We start from the raw sequence: 22004 nt of genomic DNA, 5'->3' as shown, positions 1-22004 counted from the left end.
CTCCCGACGCTGCCCAGCTCCTCGGCTCCAGCTCCCCTCCTGCTGCCGGTGAATCACCGAGCGTGTGCGGGCACAGCCGGGGAGCCCTCGCCAGCCGGCTCCTGGCACAGCGGGCACATTCCCCACGTTCAACATTTCCTTCTGGCTTTCATCATCCCCCGGCGGCCACATTCCTGCTGGGAGGGATAGGGAAAAGCCCGCGGGGTCCCGTGCCGGCCCCTGGGCATCACCACCCAACTCCAGTGCGGCAAAAATCGGCACCGTGGAAAAGTGACAGACAGCAAAGCTCTTGTGGCCCTGGAAAACCAACGTCCCAAGCACGGGGGTTTGTGCAAACAGGGATTCTGGCCCTGAGTATCCCTCCATTGCTCCCCATTTGCACAGCAATAGTGGGAGCTCGAGCTGGGATTCATCTGGATTAACCAGAGCAGCTCCATCCCACCCAGGGCTGGCGGGCTGTTCTGCAGCAGCCCCCCCAGTCTGCACTGTGAGGGCAGCACAAGTCAATATTTGCCTGCAAATGCCTCACAGAGGAGCTTCCAAAGGTCAGCAAAACAAGGGGAGAGAGAAGGGGCTGGGAGGGAACCTCGGAACCCCCCCCAGGCACCATCAGTGGTAAAATCGGAACTGAGTGAAAGGAAGCTCCGGTGATAAGAATGGAGATGTTCCCTTTTCCAGCAGACGTCTGGGCACCAAAATTAGAATAATCTATTTTAAAAAAGACAAGACTTCCCTTCCCACAGCAGGGCTGGCAGTGCTGCATCAGGGGGGACGTGGGAAAGCACCCCAGGACCCCCTTGCTGTGGGATACAGAGGTGGAGGGCAGGGATAAGAAGGTTCGAGGTAAGGCTGGAAGCAAACATCATTCCTGTGGCTTTCATCCTGCAAACAGCTGAGCTGGATGGCCACCTGCTCATGACTTAATCATTCCCCAGCAGCGTGAACTCCTGCTGCTGGGCTGGAGGGCAAATCCCCCGGCACACCAGCAGTTATGGGGTCTACGGAAATGTGACATCCCAACGGGGGCCATCCAAAGGGACCAACTCCAGTGAGATGGACAGAGCCAACAGGAGAACCCAGGGCCTTGAGAACCTCAAAAATAATTCAACAGGAGACTGTTCCCTACAACAGCAGGATCAGGAAGAGGCTCCCACATTTCCTACAGGAAGAGCAGTTGGCATTCCCAGGGCATCATCTTCCTTTCCTTGGTGGGGCTCACTTTTTTTGGTGTCCCAGACTGAGCACCTTTCCCGGGGCATCCAGAGCCAGCAGCACTTCCAGCCCTGCTGCCCACCCCTCCGTGCATCCCCCAGAGCGACCCCAGCTCCCCGTGTCCCTGACACGGATCCCAGCAGACCCTTGCCCACGAGCCACGTGCACACAAAGCCAGCCTGGACACATCACATTCCGACTCTCCCCGGCCTTTGGAACTCTCCCTGCAGCCTGGGAGCGAGCGTCATGCTGGAGGGGGGGTGATCTCACCGCTGCTTTCCCAGCACGACAAACCTCCCTCCCCAAGGCTGCCGGGATTCTGCTGACGCAGCAGCTCAGGCATTATTTCATCGCTTCCCACTTCTCGGAAGCCTCCCGTGGCTTGTCACCCCTCCGAGGACGCTGGCAGCTCCTGCTCATTGAGTGATGCCATAAAATTCACGGCCACGTAACCCCGGAAAGCACCGGACCCCGCGGAGCTGGCACGGACTCGGTGGCATCATCCTGCAATGGGGAGGGCAGGAGGGAACAGGGACAGGCACTGGGGGCACAGATCAAAGCTGCACGGAGAGCTTGGAGCCATCCTGGATTCGCTTGGAAATGCTGGGTGAGAGGGAAGAGGTGAGGACGGGGATGCACAGGGAAAGGAACAGCAAAGGCCTCCCAGCAGAAAACACCGCGGGCTCTTCGGGAGGGAGCGACACCAGCCCTGGGCAGAGGAATGCTTCTCGCACACCCACGTGCAAGAGGACACACACGTCTGCACGCCTTCCCAGGGGCCTGTGCTGACACGAGAGGTGGCTTCTTTCCCAGGCCGGGGGAGGAGGAGGAAGGCGATGCCATCTCCGGGTCCCTCCCTGCCCCTGCGGCCACGGGGACAACGCCGCACACCTCCACAGAGCCGCCGTCACCACACCCGCTCCGCAATTCCCAGCACACCCCGGCACTGGGGGGAGAAAGCCATGAAAAAACAAGTCACCAAAAAATAAACCCCAACCAGGAGATTTGATGGAAACCCCGTCAGGGGGGAGAGGCACAGGAGAGCAACCCAAATCCCAGATCCGCTGCCTGCATAGGAGCCGAGCACCAGGAATGCCCTGAATGCTGGAAAAACGCCCCAGATTAAGTCTCAGGCCCCAGCCCCTCTCGGAGGAGGCAGAGCCCGCTGTGCTGTGGCTGCTGGGGGTGCAGAGCTGCTCGCCAAGCCCCGGGAGAGCCGTGGGGAGCCGGATCGGAGCCGCGGCGCTGCGATCATCCCCGGCAGCTCAAATCCAAGCTTTGCACTTCCCACAGCAGCGGCTCAGGGAGCAGGAAAGCCGGGGGGCAGAGGGATGAAAAAACTCCGGCATCAAAACTCCTTTTCTGACAGCTAACAAAAGAGCCGGTGTCTCCGCAGAGAGGCTCGTTATTCCAACGCCAAGCAGAGGCTGCTTGGCAGCGGGGGAAATAGGGAAATGTTGGGCTAGTGGGAACTGGCTGCACTTTGTTTAGGGGCTGCTGTGTTTGCACAGCCCCCACACAATGGGGGTGTTGGGGCCAGGGGGGTCAGGGCTGGGCTCTCCCCTGGGAATGGCCACCAGCTCTGGTGGCCTCGTCCTGCTCCCTGCAAATAAAGCGCAGAGGTCACTGCCCAAGGTGCTGTTAGGAAGTTGTGGGTCCCTGCCTTTTTCTGCCTGCAGCTGCCCAGGTGTGCCCCGAAAAGCAGCTCAGGGTCCCCCCACGCTCGCCGCGCTGCGAACACGAGGACGGCGATGGTGGAGCCGGAGATGTGCAAAGCCTCCTCTGAGAAATGGAGGTCAAAGAGAAGGAAGCAGCCGATTCCCCCCTCTTCCTCTGCAGATGGAGGGCAGGCAGCAACCTTGAGCCCTGATCTCATTAGATGTCCCAAACTAAGCAGTGTGAAACCTGATTAGCGCCGGGCGGGAGGCGGGAGAAGGAGCGGCGGCTTGTTCTGCCAGCCAGCCCCAGCCTCTGGAGAGGGGGGTCTGAGGAGCACAGCACCCCCAGCTGCCTCCCCACAGCACCCAGGACCTGCTCCTGGTCCTTCCAAGCTCGATCACACCCCAGGTCACGGCCGTGCTGTGCCCTGAAGTGATGCTTCATCCCAGCTGCTCCCGCCAGCTCCCGGCCAGTTGGCCTTGGCGTGCAGCAGCACAGAGAAATGTAGGATTAAAAAAAGGGGGAGGCAGGAGCCCAAAACTTCTGTTCCCTAGAGACCTGCTCTCCTGCAGAGAAACTTAATCCCTGTTAAAAAGCAAATGAAATAATCCAGTTGCTAACACTGCTCTGGCCGCTCCGTTCAAGGCCCAGATCCGCCGGACCCCTCCAGCCTGGCCCAAGCCCAGCAGATTCCCTCAGCAGGGCTGAGCTGGACCTTTCTGGGGCTAAAACCACCCCTGGCACCACAAAGCTGTGGTGGGAAAGCTGTGAATCAGCAGAGATCCTCAGTCAGGGCACAGCCCATGAGTGTCCCTGCCTGGCAGGGCTGCTCAGGGGACATCTCATGGGGTGGCCGGGCTGGAAAAGTGTCCCCCACCCTTTCCCAGGAGACACCAGCCCCATCCTCCTCATGCACAGGGACACAGGGCTGGCAGAGCCACGTGCTGGAGGAGCCAAAACTCACCAGGGCCTCCACCCAGGGCAGCCAGGGAAGATGTTGGCCCTGGATCTCTTATCACACCCGGCCACCTTGGGCGGCCCCGTCTGCTCCTCGGGGAAGCCACCACATGATGGGACGAAAGCAAACAGTGACAAGGGGACGAGCTGTGCCACCACTCCAGCACTGTGGATGCTGTTCCTGCCTCCTGCTCTGATCCCACACATCCCTCAGGCAGCAGAGCCAGCACCTAACACCCAAATCCCTCCTTTTTAACAGCAGAAACTCAGCAGAGCTGCAAAATTCCTCACTGCGGGCACATGCGCCACGGTGAGGTGACAGGAACAAGCATGGACCCACTCCTTGGTCACAGGGGAAAATCTGAGCCTGGTTCCCCTGGGGAAAGCACGTGGCAGCTCCAAGGTCAGATGGAGCCAGATTAGCTGGCAATGCACGGACAGGGCCGAGGAGATGCCAGGTTTGAGCCGGCTACCAAGTAAACAACAAAACTCCTCAGAAAGCGAAACCAGCCGGCCTCGTGCTTGCTGGTAAAATTAACCCAGCAATAAATTTGTAATCTAATGGGTTTCCTCAGCCAAGCCCACAGGATCTGGTCATCTCGGGGCCGTGACCGACGCCGCCCCGGGAAACTCAAGATGGAAACTGTGTGGAAAGTCTGGGTGACCCCACACCCACCGGGGCAGTGTCCCCCCCCCGGAGCAGCGTCCTTTGTCCCCAGCATGGAGACAAGGATCTGGCAGGGCCCCCCAGCCCCATCCCAGCTGGGCGGGCTGGGGGCACTGGGATGCTCTCCAAGCCCCTTGGAGGGCTGACAGGGATGGATGCTGGCACGGAGCCGGGGGTCAGGGGCCTGGACTTACACACACGAGCATTTACATATGAAACACTCCCAGCTCCAATATCCGCTGCTGCCTCCACCTCCCCGGGGAGATGAATAGAGATGAGGGGGGGAGAAGGGAAAAGAAACCTCTCCAGCAATAAAACCTTGTTTTCCTCCAGCTCTGGCCGGCCCCACAGCTCAAGGGCAGGCCAGGCTGGCTGTTCTCAGTGCTGGGAGCACACTTAGATCCATGGCAATGCCAAACAGTGACAGCAGGATGCATGGCGCAGCATCCCCACGGCAGTGAGCACCACAGAGCCAACCATTCCCTGTGGGCACCCCTTTTGTGCTTGGATGCACTGGGAAGCCCCCCAGCAGCATGGAAGGGCTCAAACTGTGCTGGTTCAAGCAGCGTTTGGCCTCCTCCAAGCACAGAATCCCAGACTGGTTTGGTTGGAAGGGACCTTAAAGGCCATTTCATCCCCACGGGCAGGAACACCTTCCACCAGACCAGGTTGCTCCAAGCCCTGTCCAACCTGGCCTTGGACACTTGCAGCCTCCACCCCCCTGAATTAAAACAGCAAAGGGCTGTGGTAAACACAGCTGGTGACAGACAAAGTCGTCATCACTGGGTCTAGAGGCAGCAAAACAGACCAAAACCCACAGACTGAGCTTCTCGGGGACGTGCCACCCGCGCTTCCATGTCCTTGTTCCGGGCTCGCGGGAACGGAAAGTGCCACCAGCTCTGGGATGTGGGAGCCAACGCTCCCGGCAGGGCTCTGGGCAGCACCTGGAGAGGGGAAGGCTGCCAGCTCAGCTCCTGCAAGCAGTCACCTTGTAAACACGATTAATAATGTCATCTTGGCTCCCCGGCCTTGCTCTCGCTGGCACGACGGGAATTCGCCGAGCTGCAGCTGGAGACGGGGCTGGAAAGCTCCGTGGGAGAGCTTCAGCAGCAGCCCCGAAACACAGAGTGGGGCCCAATGGCACCCAAACCCCACACCCAAACCCAGCACCCATCCCTGCTCCGGCTGCCAAGGGGCTGGAGATGGAGGGGACAGAGCTGGCCACCAGCCCCGGCACACCCAGCCGGCACACGGCCACTTGGGGCTCCTTTCACATTGATTCCCAGTGCCAGCTGCAGCGAGGCTCAGGAAAAATGTATGATGGACACCACGGCAGCATAAGAAAGTGAATTATATTCCTCCCAGACTCGGTAACTCAGGGCAGCTGTCAGCACAGAGCTGCGGGATTAACCCTTCACAGTGGCGGCATGGGAGGGTGGGGACACTGCCAGCCTGCTGGTGACAACTCCCTTGGCTCCCTGCTAAATTAAACATGGAATTGATTCACCTTTGTTATACAATGGGATCAGCTGGTAAAGCCCAGCCGAGGCCTTGCTGTAAAAAAGGGGCAAGTCAATGACAGCATTGTTGGATGACAGGCAATGGCATTCCAGGTGCCTTCTGTTTTCCTCTCCTCTCCTTCTAGCAGAACTCCTGCAGCAGAATGAGGCTGGCTGGGAATTCCAGAGGAAAAAGCTCCTCTGACAGCAGGGAGGATAAAAAAATTGAGAAAGAAAGGGGAGAAAAAGCATTCTCAGAGCACCAGGTAAGCCGAGCTGCTCTCCCGCAGCCCGGGCTCGCTGCTTGTGACAGTGGGACAACGGCTGCGTGCCTCCAGCCACCTGCCAGGGGCCAGCCCAGCACGATCGGGTGTCCCAGCTGGCTCTCCAGGGACAGCCTGAGAGGCAGGAGAGGGCAGAGCACTGGGAAAGAGCTTTAGAAAGAAGGGAATTGGGAAAACAGCAATCTGCACACGTGGTGAAAGCACCCTCAGCAGAGCAGGATCAGCCCCCATCCCATGGGAACAGCAGCCTGGAGCAGGAATTTGAGCTCAATTCCTTTCCCAGTTGTTATTTGCTGAGCAGCTTCCCCGGGCTCCCTGAGCTGCTGGCAGGGCTGGGCCGGCCGCTGCCCCAGCGCTCCTTTGTGCCCAGCTCCAAACCCAAGGAGAGGACAAAAGAGGGAAGTGGAGCGGAGCCGTGCAAGCACCACCCCTCCCGGCTGCCTCCCGGGGGAAGCCGGCAGCTCCTCCCGGCCGTGCCGGGATCCTCCTCGATCGGGGATCGATGACAGATGGTGGCACCCATCTGCTCAGCCTCTCCCTGCCGCGGGTCACAAATACCTCTCAGGGTGCCGAGTCCATCCAGGAACTTCTTGTACTTCTCCAAGTTCATCTTCCAGCCGCGCCGCTCAGCTGGGCGGCATCGGGGCAAGCACGGGCTCCAGCCACTGCCCCTGGCTCAGCATTCCCGCTGGACTCCTCTCAGTCGCCCTTTGACCACTGGCAGTGTTTCCTTATTTGATGAAAGCCTCCCAGGGCTGAGGCCACCCCCCTTTGTGCAAATGAGCCCAGCAACTGCCCCGCACCACCAGGGCCCCCCGGCATCCCTCATCCCACCCCTCCACGCCAGAGATTGGATGTCCTGGGGATATTTCCAGCAAGGAGAGTGTTCGAGGGAATTGGGAGGGGAAGGAAAAAAAAAAAAAAAATCCATGGGATTTAAGGCGAGGAAAACGCAGGCAGGGCCAGGTGGGTTACCATCCTTGTGGGAAAAGCCATGCTGACTGACACCAGGCCAACAATCTATGAGAAGCCATCAGAAAAATGCCATTAAACGCTGGAAGAATGGGCCAGGTGAGACCCAGGAGCAGATGGGGAGCAGATCCCTCCTGTCTCTGCCCCCCGACACTCGCCACATGTTCACCTCGCCCTGGCTGCAAGGGGCTTACAAAGCTGAAAAGGAGATTTACTGGTTTTAAAGGAATTTTTGGCAGCAGGAACCAGCCCAGAGCGATCCAAGGGGATCCAAGTGCCTGACCTGCTCATTGCTGCCCTTCAGCAGGACAGGTGTCCACCAGGCACGGACCAGGACTTCTGTTAAATCAAATAATAAAGGCAATAACGACAATGATAATTACAATAATATAATCATCATCAGTAGTGTTGAAACGTGCTGCCATGGAGGTAGATCCTGCTCTCCCCATTCCTTCTCTGGAAAGATCCCAGCAGATTGAGCAAGACCCACCACACGGTGTAGGATCATCCTGCCTGGGCTCCCACACAGCATTTGAGCTTTGCCAGAGGAATGGGAGAGAAATAGAGCAAGGATGTGCTGCATGAGACAAATCTTCCCCCAAAAACCAGGGGGGAAGCTGCCTGAAACTCAGGGTAGCAAGGAGATTCCCCTCATCCACGGGCACATGAATCCCTGGCTACTTCACGGTGTGTTGAGATGCATCCCCAGAGCAACCCCCATCCCACGGCAAATTATCCACAAAAACATTAACACAAACAAAACACTCATGGAAACAACCCTGTGTCCGCCTCCTCCACGGCTCCAGGACAGACAGACACTTCTCCAGGGACAGACACACAGCGGGGGTATCACTTTGCATGGTGAGCAGAGCAAACCCAGCAGGCCAGTTGCTGCTTGTGCCCCTGACAGCTGGGAAGCAGGGAGCCAAAAATCCCTCTGGGAGCTCCCACTTGGAAAGGGGGGCAGTGGTGAGGTGCCTTCTCCATAGCCTGGTTACCCCAGCACCCTCTGCACCCCGGGGCTCTGGTGGGATGGAGGTGACATCCGTTCATCCCAGCTGATCCAGGAGCTCATCCAGCCACATGGAGAGCCTGGATTTAGGAGCTGGAGGTGCCTGGTGCCCCTCTGCATCCCTGGCATCACAGGGCCATTCCCAGCCATCCCCCCGTGCCCGCCGGCAGCAGAATAAAAGTTGTTGGGAGAAGCCGAGTTGTCACCATTAAAAATAGCACAATGGAATTTTCCTCTAAAGGAAGAAAAAAAAAAAGGGAAGGAAAAAAAAAATCCTGATCCTTGCTGACAAAGGGGCTGTGAGAAGGAAGGGTGGGAACAGCCCCATGGAGGGGACATGAGGGGACATCAGGTCCTTCCCCCTCCAACATGCCCAAACAGGCACAGAGAGCTGAGCCCACCACGGGGGGACAGAGAAATCCTTATTTATCTCCATCCTCTCCTTCCTGGCAAAGGGGAGAGCCCAGACCCCAGCAGGATGGCCACTGGACACGGCAAGCAGGCACTGCTGCTCCAAAATGACAGCAGCAGGAGGGAGACGGGGGGGATTCAGCCTGAGCTCCCCCAAACCCTGCCTGGATGGGGAGAAGGACACTCCCCTCCTCCCGTGCCGAGGGGGTTAAAGGGAAGCGGGTCTGACGCCACCAGATCCCTTCCCCAAGCATCGCAGCTCCTCTCCCCTCTGCCGGGAACGCCAGGAATTCCTGGAGGAGGGAGGATCGCTCCAGCTGGCTCCATCAGCGCACTGAGACTGGGGGGGGGGAGTCAGGGCAGCCCCCAGCTCCAGCAACATCCAGGAATCCCAGATCTCCCGGCACGGCAACTGCCCTCCCAGCAGGAACGAGAGGCATCCCAAACAGCCGGCCAGGATGAAATATCCCCACGGGCAGCAGCGTCTGGAGGCGCCTGCACTGAAACCTCGTGTGCCACCCATGGCTGTCCCCAGCGCTGTCACCCCGGAGCTGGGGGGATGCCGGGACACCCCACCAGCCCCAGGAGCGGGGATGGGGCTGCTCGAGCCATGCCAAGGTTGTTGCCAGAGGCAGGGAATGGAGGTGTGATCCTGGACACGCCTGGGGTGCAGGGTGGATTTATTTAGGGACAGCTTTAAGGCTGCACCGTCACCGCCCTGGCGAGCCCCCAGCGGGGTCACAGGGCCACACCAGCTGTCCCCAACATCACCATGTCAACTGAACACGCCGGGAGCAGAGGGGTGGTGCACTAATTAACGCTCATTAGCTGGCGGGGCAGAGCGGGACCACCAGGCTGGGAAGACATCCCGACCCCACTGCCCATGGAAAGGAGCCGCTCTCACAGGATTTACCAGGAGCAAAACTGCCCAAGGTCAGCTGGAATCTCCCAGCCAGGGGAGCCCTTGTATACAGTTTCCTGCAGGGAAAAATAAGCTGCTGGCAAAAGCATTTCTGTAGGGCTGCAATGGACCCGAATAATGATTAATAAAAACCAAGACAAGTCCCACCCTGATAGGACACAAAAATCCCATTGGGATCAAGGCACAGCTCCGTGGCTGTGCAGGAGTGGGGTGGATGGCTGAGGGGAGCAAGGGCAGGGCAAGAGATTTGGAGAAGGAGCTGGTTTCAATCCCGGCCATGCCAGGATTACGCCCCCGACCTGGGCAGGGGTCCCAGCAGAGCTTGAGGAAGGGGAAAAGGCTCCCAGCAGAGCTCAAGGTGAGCAAAACAGAAGCTGGGAGAGAAAACAGCCCACGCAGGTGCTGCAGAGGTGCAAAACACAGCACTCATCACCTGTGGGAGGCTGGAAAAGCTTCCCCAGCATCATTAAAAAAAAACCGCTCATCTGAGCAAAGGAGGGCAGGCAGGGCACGTTGGGACTCAGCAGAGGGAAACAGGGCTCAACAGGAAATGAAAAATGGAAATGCAGGCTTGTCACGCACAGGAAAACAACAAAATAAACACAATTGTGGCCTCCCAGCGCCCGGAGCTCGCTGGCTCAGAGCACTGATAAACAGAGGGTGACAAAGGGACACTCCAGGCATGGCTGCAGGGACCAGCACAGGCTCTGCAGCCAGACCTGTCCCACCTCTGCTGGGAGCCACAGAGCCAGGCTGTGCTCTGAAGGGTCACAGGGAGCTGCAGCCCGTCCTGCTGGGATCAGCATCCTGCTTCTCACCCGGAATCTCCCAAACCATCTTGCCCAACAGCCCCCCTCCCACTTCCCCCCACCTCTTCCAGGAATCCCTGAGCTTATCTGACCCAGGAGCAGGACACACAGATCCCATCCCAGGACTCATTTTACCCTGTCCAGGGCCAAATACACAGCAAATCTGATCACTCAGCCTCCCGCCCCACCACACATCCCCACGGGAAGCTGAGGCTGGAGGATCCCCCTCCCCGGCCCCCCAGCCGGGTGAGATCCATCCAGACACACAAAACCCCACGACAAGAGCTTGGAAGTGAAACTCCCCAGCTTATTAACACAAGCATCCTCCGTGCAGGGAATTTCCTTGGCAGTTTCCCTCTCCGAGCTGGAGGATGTTTGAACACCCCCAGACCCCCCAGACTGGGCCATACTGGGAGGTTAAATCTGGAGTTTCCCGGGAGAAAGAGCATCTGGAAGGAAAGGCAGATCCCAAAGACAGCATCCAGCAGGGATGAGGGGCGTGCTGGGGAGATCAGCTCCCGCCTCCACCACCTCCCAGCACCGGCTCTGCTGGTTCCCACCCCACCCGCAGCCTCCGATGGGATGAGATGGGATAAAGGTGTGAGCAATCAGGGGCGTGGAGAGGAGCCGGTTTGCTGGTCCTGCCCATGGACCTGGGAGGGCTCACCCACTGCCGGGGGGCACAGCACGGGTGACCAGCCCCAGCAATCAGGGCTCCCCGCTGTGTCCCCCACGCCCGGCCCCATCCCAGGTGTGCCAGCAGCCCTGCACCGCCTCTCCCCAGGGCAGCGATTACCTCACCTGCCTGGAAAACTCAGCTGGCGTTGCTAAGATCCGGCCACAGCACGGAGCTTCCACGGCAGCAACGCCCTGGGCACGGCAGAGCCACGGAGAGGGTTGGGATGGGCTGGATTGTTGGAGCTCAGGGAATAGGGTCCCTTCCACCCTGCGCTGCTTCCCAGCTGCTCCGAGCATCTCCCTGCCACCCCACGGCTGTCCCGGCCCTCCTGCTGCAGCCGGCAGAGAAACACTGCCCCGTGCAGGAGCCAGCCAGGCTGAGCCCAAGGTCCAGGCAGGGTTCACAGCCCCTCTGAGCAGGAGGAGGGAGCTGGATCCAGAGATCCCAGCATGGACCAGCTCCTTGACAGCCACCCCGAGCTCCAGCACAGCCTCTCCCTGCAGTAAGACAGGAGGAACTGGAACCTGCAGCACCCTGCTGCTCCCACAGCCTGGATTTATCCCTTTCAGACCCATAAAAAAGGCACTTATCACCCGGGTATTCAAACAATGGTGTTAAGACACTTTAAATTTAAATAAAACCTCTTGTTTTACTTCCCTCTGGGAGGTTCCTTGCCACTGGCATCAGCCAGAATGTCCAGAGCAGTCTAAACTTAGCTGACACAAGCGAGACGAGCCTAGAAAGGAGGTTGGCTCAGACCCAGCAGACGGAGGTCAAAGACTCCAGTCTCGCCCCGGAGCTTGAGCCGGGAAGGAAAAGGCTCCACGGGAATGCAGAGCTGAGGAGAGCAGGCAGAGAACAGCCCCAGCCCTTTCCAAAGGCTGCTGAGAGGAGATCAAAGCCTTCCGGCACAGCCCCGGTCACGTCCCGGTGTCAGTGCCAGCGAGGTACCGGGGGTGAGGCCACCTCGCACCCACCCCCTGCCCTCCCAGGGGATCTTCTCACATGGAAAGGAGGAGAAGCAGCCAACAGCCGCAGGAGCTGCGAGAGCAGGGCTCAGCCACCGTTCTGGTTCATGTGCAGGGCACCAGGACAACGCCAGCCGCGGCTTCCGCTGATGCCTGGGATGCCGGCGGCATGGGGGGAGGCACACGCCTCTCTGCCAGGCAATCCCAGCCCCGGAGGCACCGCTGGGCCTTGGCATGGGGGTGACTCCACGCAGAAAGCCAGGTAGGGTGGATGCTGTCACCTGTCACCTGCAACACCACCAGCCCCATTTCCCCGCTGGCCAAAACAAACCGAGCAAAACAGCTCCTTGCACCCAGTGCTGGGGCTCCACCTCGGACACCCAGGGCTGCCCCAGGCTCCTGCCACCTTCCTGAGCCCCCCTTTTGCCTCTGGTCCCCACCCCCCCATGCCAGAGAAGCCAATGACTCCCCCCAAAAATCAGGGTTACTCACCCAATGATGGAAAATCCCACGGCTTCCAGCCCAGCTTCCCCCCCACACTTGCCCCAGCCAGGGACTCTCCACTCCAAAAGTGGAACTTGGCCAACCCTCCTCCCGAGGGATGAAGAGGAAGAAGGGCTTCCTCTCCCCCAGCGAGGAGTCACCACCACGGCACCAGCCCCAGCAGTGATCTCACAGGCCACAGAGGCCTCGTGCAGCCCACTCAGCACCAGCCAGGAGCGATGTTTATCCTCGTGGGATGCATCCCCCAGCAATCCCCTGCATCGGGAGGCGGCTGCATGCTGGGAGAGCTGCTTGGCTCAAGGAACGAGGCACCTCCAAGTCCTCAGACGCCTCCAGGTGCATTTATTGTGGCACAACAACAGCCACAAGTGGGGAAAAAAACAGGTTCTTCAGAGATGGGCATGGCCAAGAATGCCACGCACCACCAGGAAGGCTCCAGTCCCAACTGGAATGAATCCTGGTTGATTTATACAAGGGTCCCCCACCTCTCCTGCCCACCCCAGGGTCTTCTCCAGTCCTTGGGAGGTTGTTCCTTCCCTAACTGACGGCAGTTTACTCAACCAAGGTGACAAAACCACCTTGTGCTGTCCCAGTCCAAACAAGCCAGGCCACGTGCCGGGCACCACGGAGCAGGCACAGACAGCACCGGGAGCGGGGGAAAAGCTTTTGAGATGCCACAGCTCCAGGTTTTCTACCCCCAATCCCCCAAAAAAACCCAGTTAATTATGAGAAAGAAAGGATTTCAGCAGGATTGATTAGTTAATGTTTACAGCACCGAGAGCAGGGGAAGCATGACCTGTGTTCTGAGCTTGGCAGAGCTGCCGGCACCCTTGAGCTGCCGGGGGCTGCTCAGCACAGGGCCACGATTTCCACGTGCTGGCTCCTGATTTTCCAAGGGGACAGCGAGGGTCAGCACCCCCAAAATGCGACAGGAGACTGCCATGGGAATGGAGAGAGGCCTCAGCTGCTGGGCCCCGCTCAGGGTGACAGAGTCAGGCTCCTAGCCCGACAGAGAGGTGTCCAAAAAGCTCCATCCACCATCAGCATCACCCCCCGCGCCGATGCCGTCATTCCCGCCGGGATCCGCGGCAGCAGGTCCCGGCATGCGCCGCCATCCAGGGATGAGGCAAGAGGGGCTGGAATCCCTGCGGGGAGCTGGCCTGCTGGCTTCCAACTGGGCCACACAGGTGAAGGTGGTGGCACTGGGGACCTCCCAGCTGCAGGTGTGGGGTTCTCTCCAGACGGGACAACCCCGAGGACGGCGGCGGCTGAAGGAAGCGAGAGCCACGAAGCGCTGAGACGTCACCCGAGCCACCACCCCCAAAATGCCCACTTTTAGCCCCATCCTCTGGTTGAAGCCACCCCCTCGGGAGCAGGGCACAGCAGGTGGGTGCCCCCGCAGCGCTGATGCAGACGTCCTCCCCCGGGCAGGCCCGGGATCGGGAGCGTCCCGGCGAGCCCCAGCGCCGCAGCGCTGCGGCACAGCTCCCCGGCACCCCGCTGCCGAGGGTGGGTGTTCTTAGAAAGAAAGGAATCACGGGGATCTGCCAGCTGCTTCACTCCTGCTCACCAGGGAGATTCAGGACTCGCAGCCTGCTCTGGGATCCTTCCCGTGCCGCCGCTCTCCTTCCCTCCGGACCTGTCCCGGCTCGCTCCGCAGCGGAGGCCTCGCTGCACAAATTGGGATTTTTTTAGGGTATTTAGTGGTGCTGACTTAGAGAAATGCATTTGCAATCCTGGCTCTGGCAGTGCCAAGTGTCCTCCTTGCCCTCCTTGCTGCCGGTGCTGGCAGTGCCGGGTCCTGGACGTGGCAGGTCCTGGACGTGGCCAGCACAAGAACACTGCAGGTCTCCCCACTGGGCCCTGAGCAGTCACATTTCAGTGAAAACTCTGTTTTTGCAGGATTAAGAGGGGGAGGGGATGAGCCAGTGGAAAACTTGTTCTGGACAGGAAAAACCAAGTGGTTTACAGGAGCTGCAGTGGGGAATAACAGGGAAGAGAAAACACATCCACCAACTCAAACTCAAACAACCCAAACTGGGGCTCCCACCCAGCCCTTGCAGCGCTGGTGGGATGCCCCAGGAGGGGTGGGGGGGCTGGGAAGGGGTCAAAAGCAAAGGAAAGCTTTCATGGGGTATAAACACTCATTTCCCCTACACCACAAACAAGCTCCGACAACACCCAGCAGGGTATTTCCAAGTTACCCAGCTTTCTACCATATCCCAGTGCAAAAACCAGGTATTCCCTAGAAAAACTCCTTCCCAGAAAAACCCAATTGCTCATGGAAGGCACCAACAGCCAGAGCAGGGAGCGGGCAAGGGGAGCCCAGGTGCCAGGGGTGCTCCAGCTGGACCAAGTGCATTACAGGCCCTGGAATTTCCTTTTTTTTTTTTGTGGAACAAAGCAAACCCGATGCAAACAGCAGCTCCTTCCACGCCAGCGTCTCCACGCTGAACCCAACTACATCAAAGCAGCTCTTTATTAATAAAAAAGTTTGTCAAGTACTCGGACAAGCCCAAGTCACGGTTCCCAGTGCCTTTCCAAGGCACCCGAGGAGGTTTCATTCCCTGCTCCCTGCGGAGGCTGCGCGTCTCTCCCACCTCTGGGATGTTGGAGCGGCACCCCCTGAATCAGGGAGCCAGGGAATCCATTATTCCCCTTTTTCCGCAGGAAAAAAAAAGGAAAAGGAAACAAACAGTGCCTGGCTCCTCTCGGCCGGGCCATCCGCATTTTAAAGAGACTTGGCTGCTAAACTTATAAAACGGAGCACTGGGAGCCCTGTGGGGCTGGAATCTGGGCTCCAGGACAAGCCTAGCTCTGCAGCGGGGAGGAGGGAAATAAAAAATAATAATAACAAGGAGAAGAATGGGAACGCACACACAGCTGCCGGGGACGAGGCGCTGACATCAAAACTGCACACTCACTGCCGGTACCGGCACCGGCAGCACCCCGGCCCCTCATCCCCAGGGCTCAAACAGGGACCCCGGCCGCGGGGGGGGCTGCGGGGGACACGGATGGGTCCCCACAGCCCTGGTGGCACCGCGGGTGAGGGCACAGGGAGGAGGGATGCCGTGCTGCTCCGAGCGGCTGGGATGCTGGGCACCCCACGGAAGGGACACGGGGACCCCAAAACTCTGGGAAAGCCCTACCCAGGGGCCGGGGGACGCTCACGCAGGGCTGCCGAGAGCCCCCAGACATCCCACGCTGGGGACAGCAGCGTCGCTCATCCCTCGGGCACCCCACGCAGGGATGCTGAGCCCACGCAGGAGCCGCGGCACCCAGGAACCCCACGCAGGGACGGAGCTCCCCCGCACAGCCCACGCAGGAACCCGGGACACCCCACGCAGGGGACGCTCAGACGCTGTCCCCACGCTGGGGACACTCGGATCAGGACACCCCACGCGGGGACACCGCGCTCCCCGAGGATGCTGCCCCCGAGCATCCACCCCGAGCATCCGCGGGCACCGAGAAAACACCGAGAAAACACCCGAAAGGCTCCGGGAAGGCTCCGGGAAGGCTCCGGTTGAGCCCCGCGGGGCGGCCCCGGCGCGCTCCAGGCCCGGCCTCGGGCCCCGGCGGGCGCGGTACCTTTGTAGCGCTCCAGCACGTCCTCGTAGGCCTGCACGAACTCCTTCTCCTGGCTGCGGTTGGCCGGGAGCAGCCCCGGCACGTACCCGGCCATGGCGGCCTTTGTGCCCGGGCTGGGCGCAGCTGCCGGCGGCGCGGCCAGGGCCCGTCTGTGCCGGGGCCGCTTCCGCCGCGCCGCGCCCGGCACCGGCCCGCCCCGAGAACCCGCCCCTAGCCACCGGGACACGCCCCTCGCCACCGGGACACGCCCCGGGGACCCGCCCCCCGCCACCGACCCGCCCCGGCGACCCGCCCCTCGCCACCGGGACCCGCCCCGGGGACCCGCCCCTAGCCACCGGGACCCGCCCCGGGGACACGCCCCTCGCCACCGGGACCCGCCCCGGGGACACGCCCCTCGCCACTGGGACACGCCCCTCGCCACCGGGACCCGCCCCGGGGACCCGCCCCTCGCCACCGGGACACGCCCCCGGAATCCGCCCCTCGCCACCGAGACACGCCACTCGCCACCGGGACACGCCCCTCGCCACCGGGACCCGCCCCGGGGACCTGTCCCTCACCACCGGGACACGCCCCTCGCCACCGGGACACGCCCCCGGGGATCCGCCCACTGACACGGGACACGCCCGTTACCCCGGGACTCGCCCACCGGAGGGACACGCCCTTGGGTCGTGCCCACCGACAGGGACACGCCCCTAAACCCGCTCATGGCTCCCGGGACCCCCCCCCCCCAAACACCGGCCCGGTAACCGCCCGTGGGTGGGGACACTGCCGTGGGTGGGGACACTGCCGTGGGTGGGGACACTGCCGTGGGTGGGGACGCGCCCCTGGACACGCCCCAGAGTTCGGAATTATCATGGACACGCCCATGGTGACGGCCGTCTGGACAGGCCCCGCCCACCTGGCTGTGTTTGCTCCGCCCCCGTTGAGGCCACACCCCTGATTTGGCCCCGCCCTCTGGTGCCCGCCCCGGGCCCGCCGCGACCCCTGGCGGCCGCTCGGGGTAGCGCCGGGGGGACAACGGGGGTGACACCGGGGTGACATCGGGGATTACACTGGGGGTGACACCGGGGTGACATCGGGGATTACACTGGGGGTGACACCGGGGTGACATCGGGGTGACATCGGGGATTACACTGGGGATGACATCGGGGTGACATCGGGGATTACACTGGGGGTGACACCGGGGTGACATCGGGGATTACACTGGGGATGACACAGTGGTGATACGAGGGTGACACCGGGGATTACACTGGGGGTGACACTGGGGCGACATCGGGGTGACATCGGGGATTACACTGGGGGTGACACCGGGGTGACATCGAGGATTACACTGGGGGTGACACTGGGGTGACATGGGGGATTATACTGGGGGTGACACGGTGGTGACACCGGGGATTACACTGGGGGTGACACCGGGGTGACACTGTGGTGACAATGGCTGTGATACCAGGAACGACACCAGGGGGTGACACTGTGTGTGACGCTGGGGGGGTGACACTGGAAGTGATACTGGAGGTGACACTAACACCAGGGGGTGACACTGGGAGTGACATAGGGGACAACACGGGAGGGTGACTGACACAGGCAGTGACACCAGAGGGTGACACAGAGGGGTGACAGCGGGACTGACACCAGGGGTGACACCTTGCACTGCCTGGAGGAGCCGGGGGGAGTGGGGACCCCTCAGCACCAGCTGGTGAGGAACGGGCAGGAAAAAGGGGGCCCTGAGAATCAGCTGGGGGACTTTGCAGGGGATGGAAAGGGGAACAGTGGGGCAGAGCCAAGCCCCGCCGGGTTTGGGAAATGGGGGCTCAGGGGAGCCTGGCGCTCCCATAGCCACAGAAACCCCACTCAGCCCCCCCAAATCCCAGCTGAGCTGACGGAGCAAAACCTCCCGTGGAAACAGCTCCTACAGGGGCACGAGAGTGGCTGTCCCCAGGCCAGGGGACACCCCGGTCCCCCCAACACCCACCCAGACCCCGCTGAGCCCACAGGACACCCCCTCACCATGGCCCCGGCAGGTCCCAGCCCCCCGCCCGGGGCAAATCCCGGCCCTTTTTTGGCCATCTCAAGATGTTGCTTTTTCACCCCGATGCGCCGTTCCCATGGCAACTGGAGGGCCCGGCTGGGTAACCATGGCAACGAGAAAAGCCCCATCCCGCTCAGACAGACACCCTGTGTGTCCCCACCGTCACCCAGGGACCCCCGAGCCCCCTCAGGGTGGGGGGGGCCGCACCCCACATCCCTCCAGGGAATGAAGAGGGACCAGGGGCAGCACCTCCATCCTCCTCCTCCTCCCCCCGCAGCCCCCGGCCTGGGGTGGGGGTTACACAAATCACCCCCCTCATCCCGGTTTTGGAGGCATCTCCCTTTCAGCTTGGCGCCTTAATTAGGAAAAGTAATTAACGTGGCACAGAGCGCGGGTGCCCGGCTGCATCCCCGGCAGAGCCTCTGTGGGGAGGAGGGTTTCGATCGCGGCGACCTCGTGGGCAGGGCCTTTGTGCCCGGCGATGCCAGGCACGCATCCTCAGAGGAGCATCCCACTGGGAATGGCCAGAGAATCCCCTGGGAACGGCCCCAGGGGCGCAGCTCCCCCGGCTCTGCCCGCGGAGCCGCCCGGCGCAGAGCCCTGCAGAGGTGCCTGCGCTCGCCACATCGCTCTGACCCAAAAAACGCGTTCCCAGGGAAAGGGAAATCTGTGCCGGCCAGCTGGCACTCAGCGATTCCTCCTCGGGCAGCAGCGGGAGCGCTGCTCGGAATCTGCCCCGAGCCGGCGGCTTCGCTGCTCCCAAGGCAGCGGAGAACAAGGGGGTTTGTTCCCGTGTCCCCGGGGATGAAGCACAGCTCCCTCCCGCAGCCAGCGCCGGCTCTGCCAGCGGCGCGGGTGACGCGCCCGGGTGACAAAGGACTCCCAGGAACCTTTTCAAAGAGCCCTTGGAAAGCCCCCGCGACGCCTCGTCCATCACTCCTGCCCGCTCACCCCTGGCACCCCCGAGTGCCCCGGCCCCTCCTGCCCCAGCAGCACCCCAGCACGGCCCTGGCAGCACCAAGTGCAGGCAGATTTAGGATGAAAGAGCCCTTTTTTTTTCCCCCAAAAGCAGCCACCCCGCCCACCCTCACCCTCTGCCAAGCGCCTGGAGCGAGGCACAGCAAGGCAGGGCCAAGGGTCACACTCTGACCCTCCACGTCCTGCTCCCCCCTCCCCTCCCACCGCTGCCTTCCCAGGAGATGCCAGAAAAGCAGGGAACGGCTCCAGAGCTGCCTGGAGACCTGGGCCAGCGTGTCCCAGCCCCCCACAGGCCCTCTCTGGGCTGTGTCCTCCTTTCCTTGGCTCTGATGGCCAGAAGAGATGCAGAGACTGCTGGACCCCATGGAGAGTGAGGAGGAAGAGGCCCCCCCCAGATCTCTGAGTCCCCTCAAAACCAAGATCCCCGTGTCCCCCCAAACACACAAAGGTGCCACTCTGTCTGTGTCATCTCCACAAGGTCCATGGTGGCACAAGGGTGGGGCTCCCCAGCACGAAATGATGCCCAGGCTCCATCCCCAGGCCCTGGTGCCCCTTCCTGGGGTTCCCAAAAAGCCAAGCCCCCATCGCCCTCCCCTCACCTCACTGAGAGGTGCCAGGTCCCCCAGGGCACACTCCTCAGGCCACCATCCCTGGTCCCAAGCCTGATCCCAGTGGGAAGAGGCACTGGGGCAGCCAGCGCCCCGCAGACATTCCCGCTGAATAATGCAAGGACCTGAATCAATATTTCAGCTCATTTTCAAACTTGGTGACACAAAACTGTCTCAGAACTCTTCTTTTTTTTTTTTTTTTTTTCCCCAGCTCAGCACTGTCTCACTGCACCTCCCGAGTTATTTTTAATGGGCAATCTGCATGAGACTGAATTTTGTGACATCCCCCTGCCTTTCATCACGGGCTGGATCCAGCCGGGTGACGACAAGCACTCGGCATCCCGGGCAGAAATGGAGCTGGGGAACGGCTGGGCCTTGGCAGAATCCATCCCTTGCATGTGGGAGGATGGGGATTTTGGGTCAGAGCGGGTCCATGAGAAGCAGTTAATATGGCAGGATCCCGGTACCCCTCCATCTCCCAGCCCCAGGGATTTGGGATTTGGGATCTGGGGCAGGGCCAGCCGCACCCTGCACATTTGCCTATCCCAGCTCCAGCCGTGCATTCTCAAGAACCATCATTTGAATCAACTGGTTCTTCCAGCCCCAAGATTCCAGGGCTGGCATGGCGGCACCGTGGCACGGCCGGATCCCCACGCACCCCCGTGCCATGGGGCAGGCAGGGAGAGAGGGAGCAGCACCCCACAGTCACCCCTGAGCTGGTGGCACCTGCCCCTGTGCCAGGTGTGTCCCTGCTCCCCAGTGCTCCCAGTCTGTGTCCCCACAGGGTGGGAGCCCAGCAAAGGGGCTTTTTGGGCACTGACTGGTTTGGGCAGAGTGGGCACCTCAGGGGCTTGTCACCCTTGTGCCCACCCCCACCAGTGAGATTAAAGCCCAGCCCCGGCTTCCTCTTGGAGCAACAGCCAGGAACAGCCTGGCCAGGGCTCAGCAGGGGTCCCTCAGCACGGCCCCGATTCCCAAATCCCCGTTTGCTCCAGCTGGAGAAGATCAAAGGCGCCCGGAGCGCCGGGAGATGTGGACAGACACAGATCAAAGCCCTTGATGGCCATTTGGCCCCAGTGAAGAATCCAATCCCAGCTCTGGTGCCTGGAGGCACCACCCTGAGCAGATTCCGCCATCCTCCCTCCCCAGCCATCCTGGAGCGGGTCCCCAGAGCGGCGCTTGGACCAGGAGCCGTCGGCCAAGGTGGGTCCGTCCCTGTCTTTGTTTCTGCTTCCCAGCCCTGCTCCTTCCCCTGAGCTGTGACTGGGTCAGCAGCACAGCAGGCAAAGGGACACACGGGGCACTGTCCCCTGCACACGGGGACACCAGCACGTCCCGATGACCCCAGCGATGGAGCTGCTGATGGACACCACAAAGGAGCAGCCCCAGCTCCATCAGCCGGGCGGGAATCCCAAACCTCCCCGGGCAAATTCCTCCCCGGAGTTCAGCCGAGGGCATTGTTCCACCAAGGAGCCATTCAGTCCTTAATTAAACGTTTTAATGTCACCCAACCCGCGAGCTGGAGGTGCCCAATCATCCCTTAACCCCAGTGCTGAAGGGATGAACAGCCCGGGGCGAGCCTGGAGAGGACAAAGCCATGGCAGAGACAAACCACCACCCTGCTCCTCGGCCACCAGAGCCACATCCATCCCTCCCCTTCTCTCCCCAGGCTCCCTGAGGAGCAGTGGGGCACAGAGGTGACCCCAAGAGCATCTCAGTCACCGCGGGGGAGCCCCGGGAACCCCCGGGGGGGAACCAACAAGGCGCTGCCTTACCTGCGACCCTGACGACAGCCCTCTCGGCCGGGTCCAGCACCGAATCCTGACTCTTCCTCTTCCTCTGCTCATGGAGGGGTAAATTCCAGGGCAAGGTGTCCCCGGGGGGGCAGGGGGAGAGGCTGCCCGAGCGCTCGCTGCGGTAGGAGCGCTCACTCCGGCACGACCGCTCGCTCCGGCACGAGCGCTCACTGAGGGTCTCCTCGTCGGAGGACGACATGGCCCAGGGCACGGGCAGGAGTGACGGGACGTCCCCGCGGGCAGCAGCACCCTGGAGAAGGAGCAAACAGCGCGTGACACCGGGCCGCCGGCCGCGGGGCCCTCCCCGCCACAGGTGCTGCGGGTGGTGGAGAAGGGATCGTCCACCATGAGTGTCTCTGCCCACTCGGCCAGGTGAATCAGCCCTCCTGGAGGTTCTGAATGCTGCCTCAGTTTCCCCCTTGCTGGGGTTCCCAGGGATGGGGACAGTGG

General features: G+C 61.3%; 1 protein-coding gene across 6 annotated transcripts in view; it reads right to left on the bottom strand.

Annotated features, from left to right (window-relative positions):
• The window catches only part of MACF1 (microtubule actin crosslinking factor 1), a 135974-nt gene extending 114206 nt beyond the window's left edge, over nucleotides 1-21768 (bottom strand). For 5 of the 6 annotated variants that reach the window (XM_053964510.1, XM_053964516.1, XM_053964518.1 and 2 more), the window contains exon 1: nucleotides 21534-21768. In XM_053964510.1, the coding sequence (XP_053820485.1) occupies nucleotides 21534-21753 (220 nt within the window). In that variant the 5' untranslated portion in view covers nucleotides 21754-21768. Of the gene's footprint in view, nucleotides 1-16143; nucleotides 16273-21533 lie in introns of those variants that run through there. The other variant, XM_053964511.1, reaches the window with a different exon arrangement.
• Nucleotides 21769-22004: the final 236 nt, after the last annotated feature.

The sequence above is a fragment of the Vidua chalybeata genome, chromosome 25 (genome assembly GCF_026979565.1).
Source record: "Vidua chalybeata isolate OUT-0048 chromosome 25, bVidCha1 merged haplotype, whole genome shotgun sequence".
NCBI classification, from domain to species: domain Eukaryota; kingdom Metazoa; phylum Chordata; class Aves; order Passeriformes; family Viduidae; genus Vidua; species Vidua chalybeata.
Note: the sequence above shows the minus strand (reverse complement) of the source record. Positions and strands in the feature narration are given on the sequence as shown.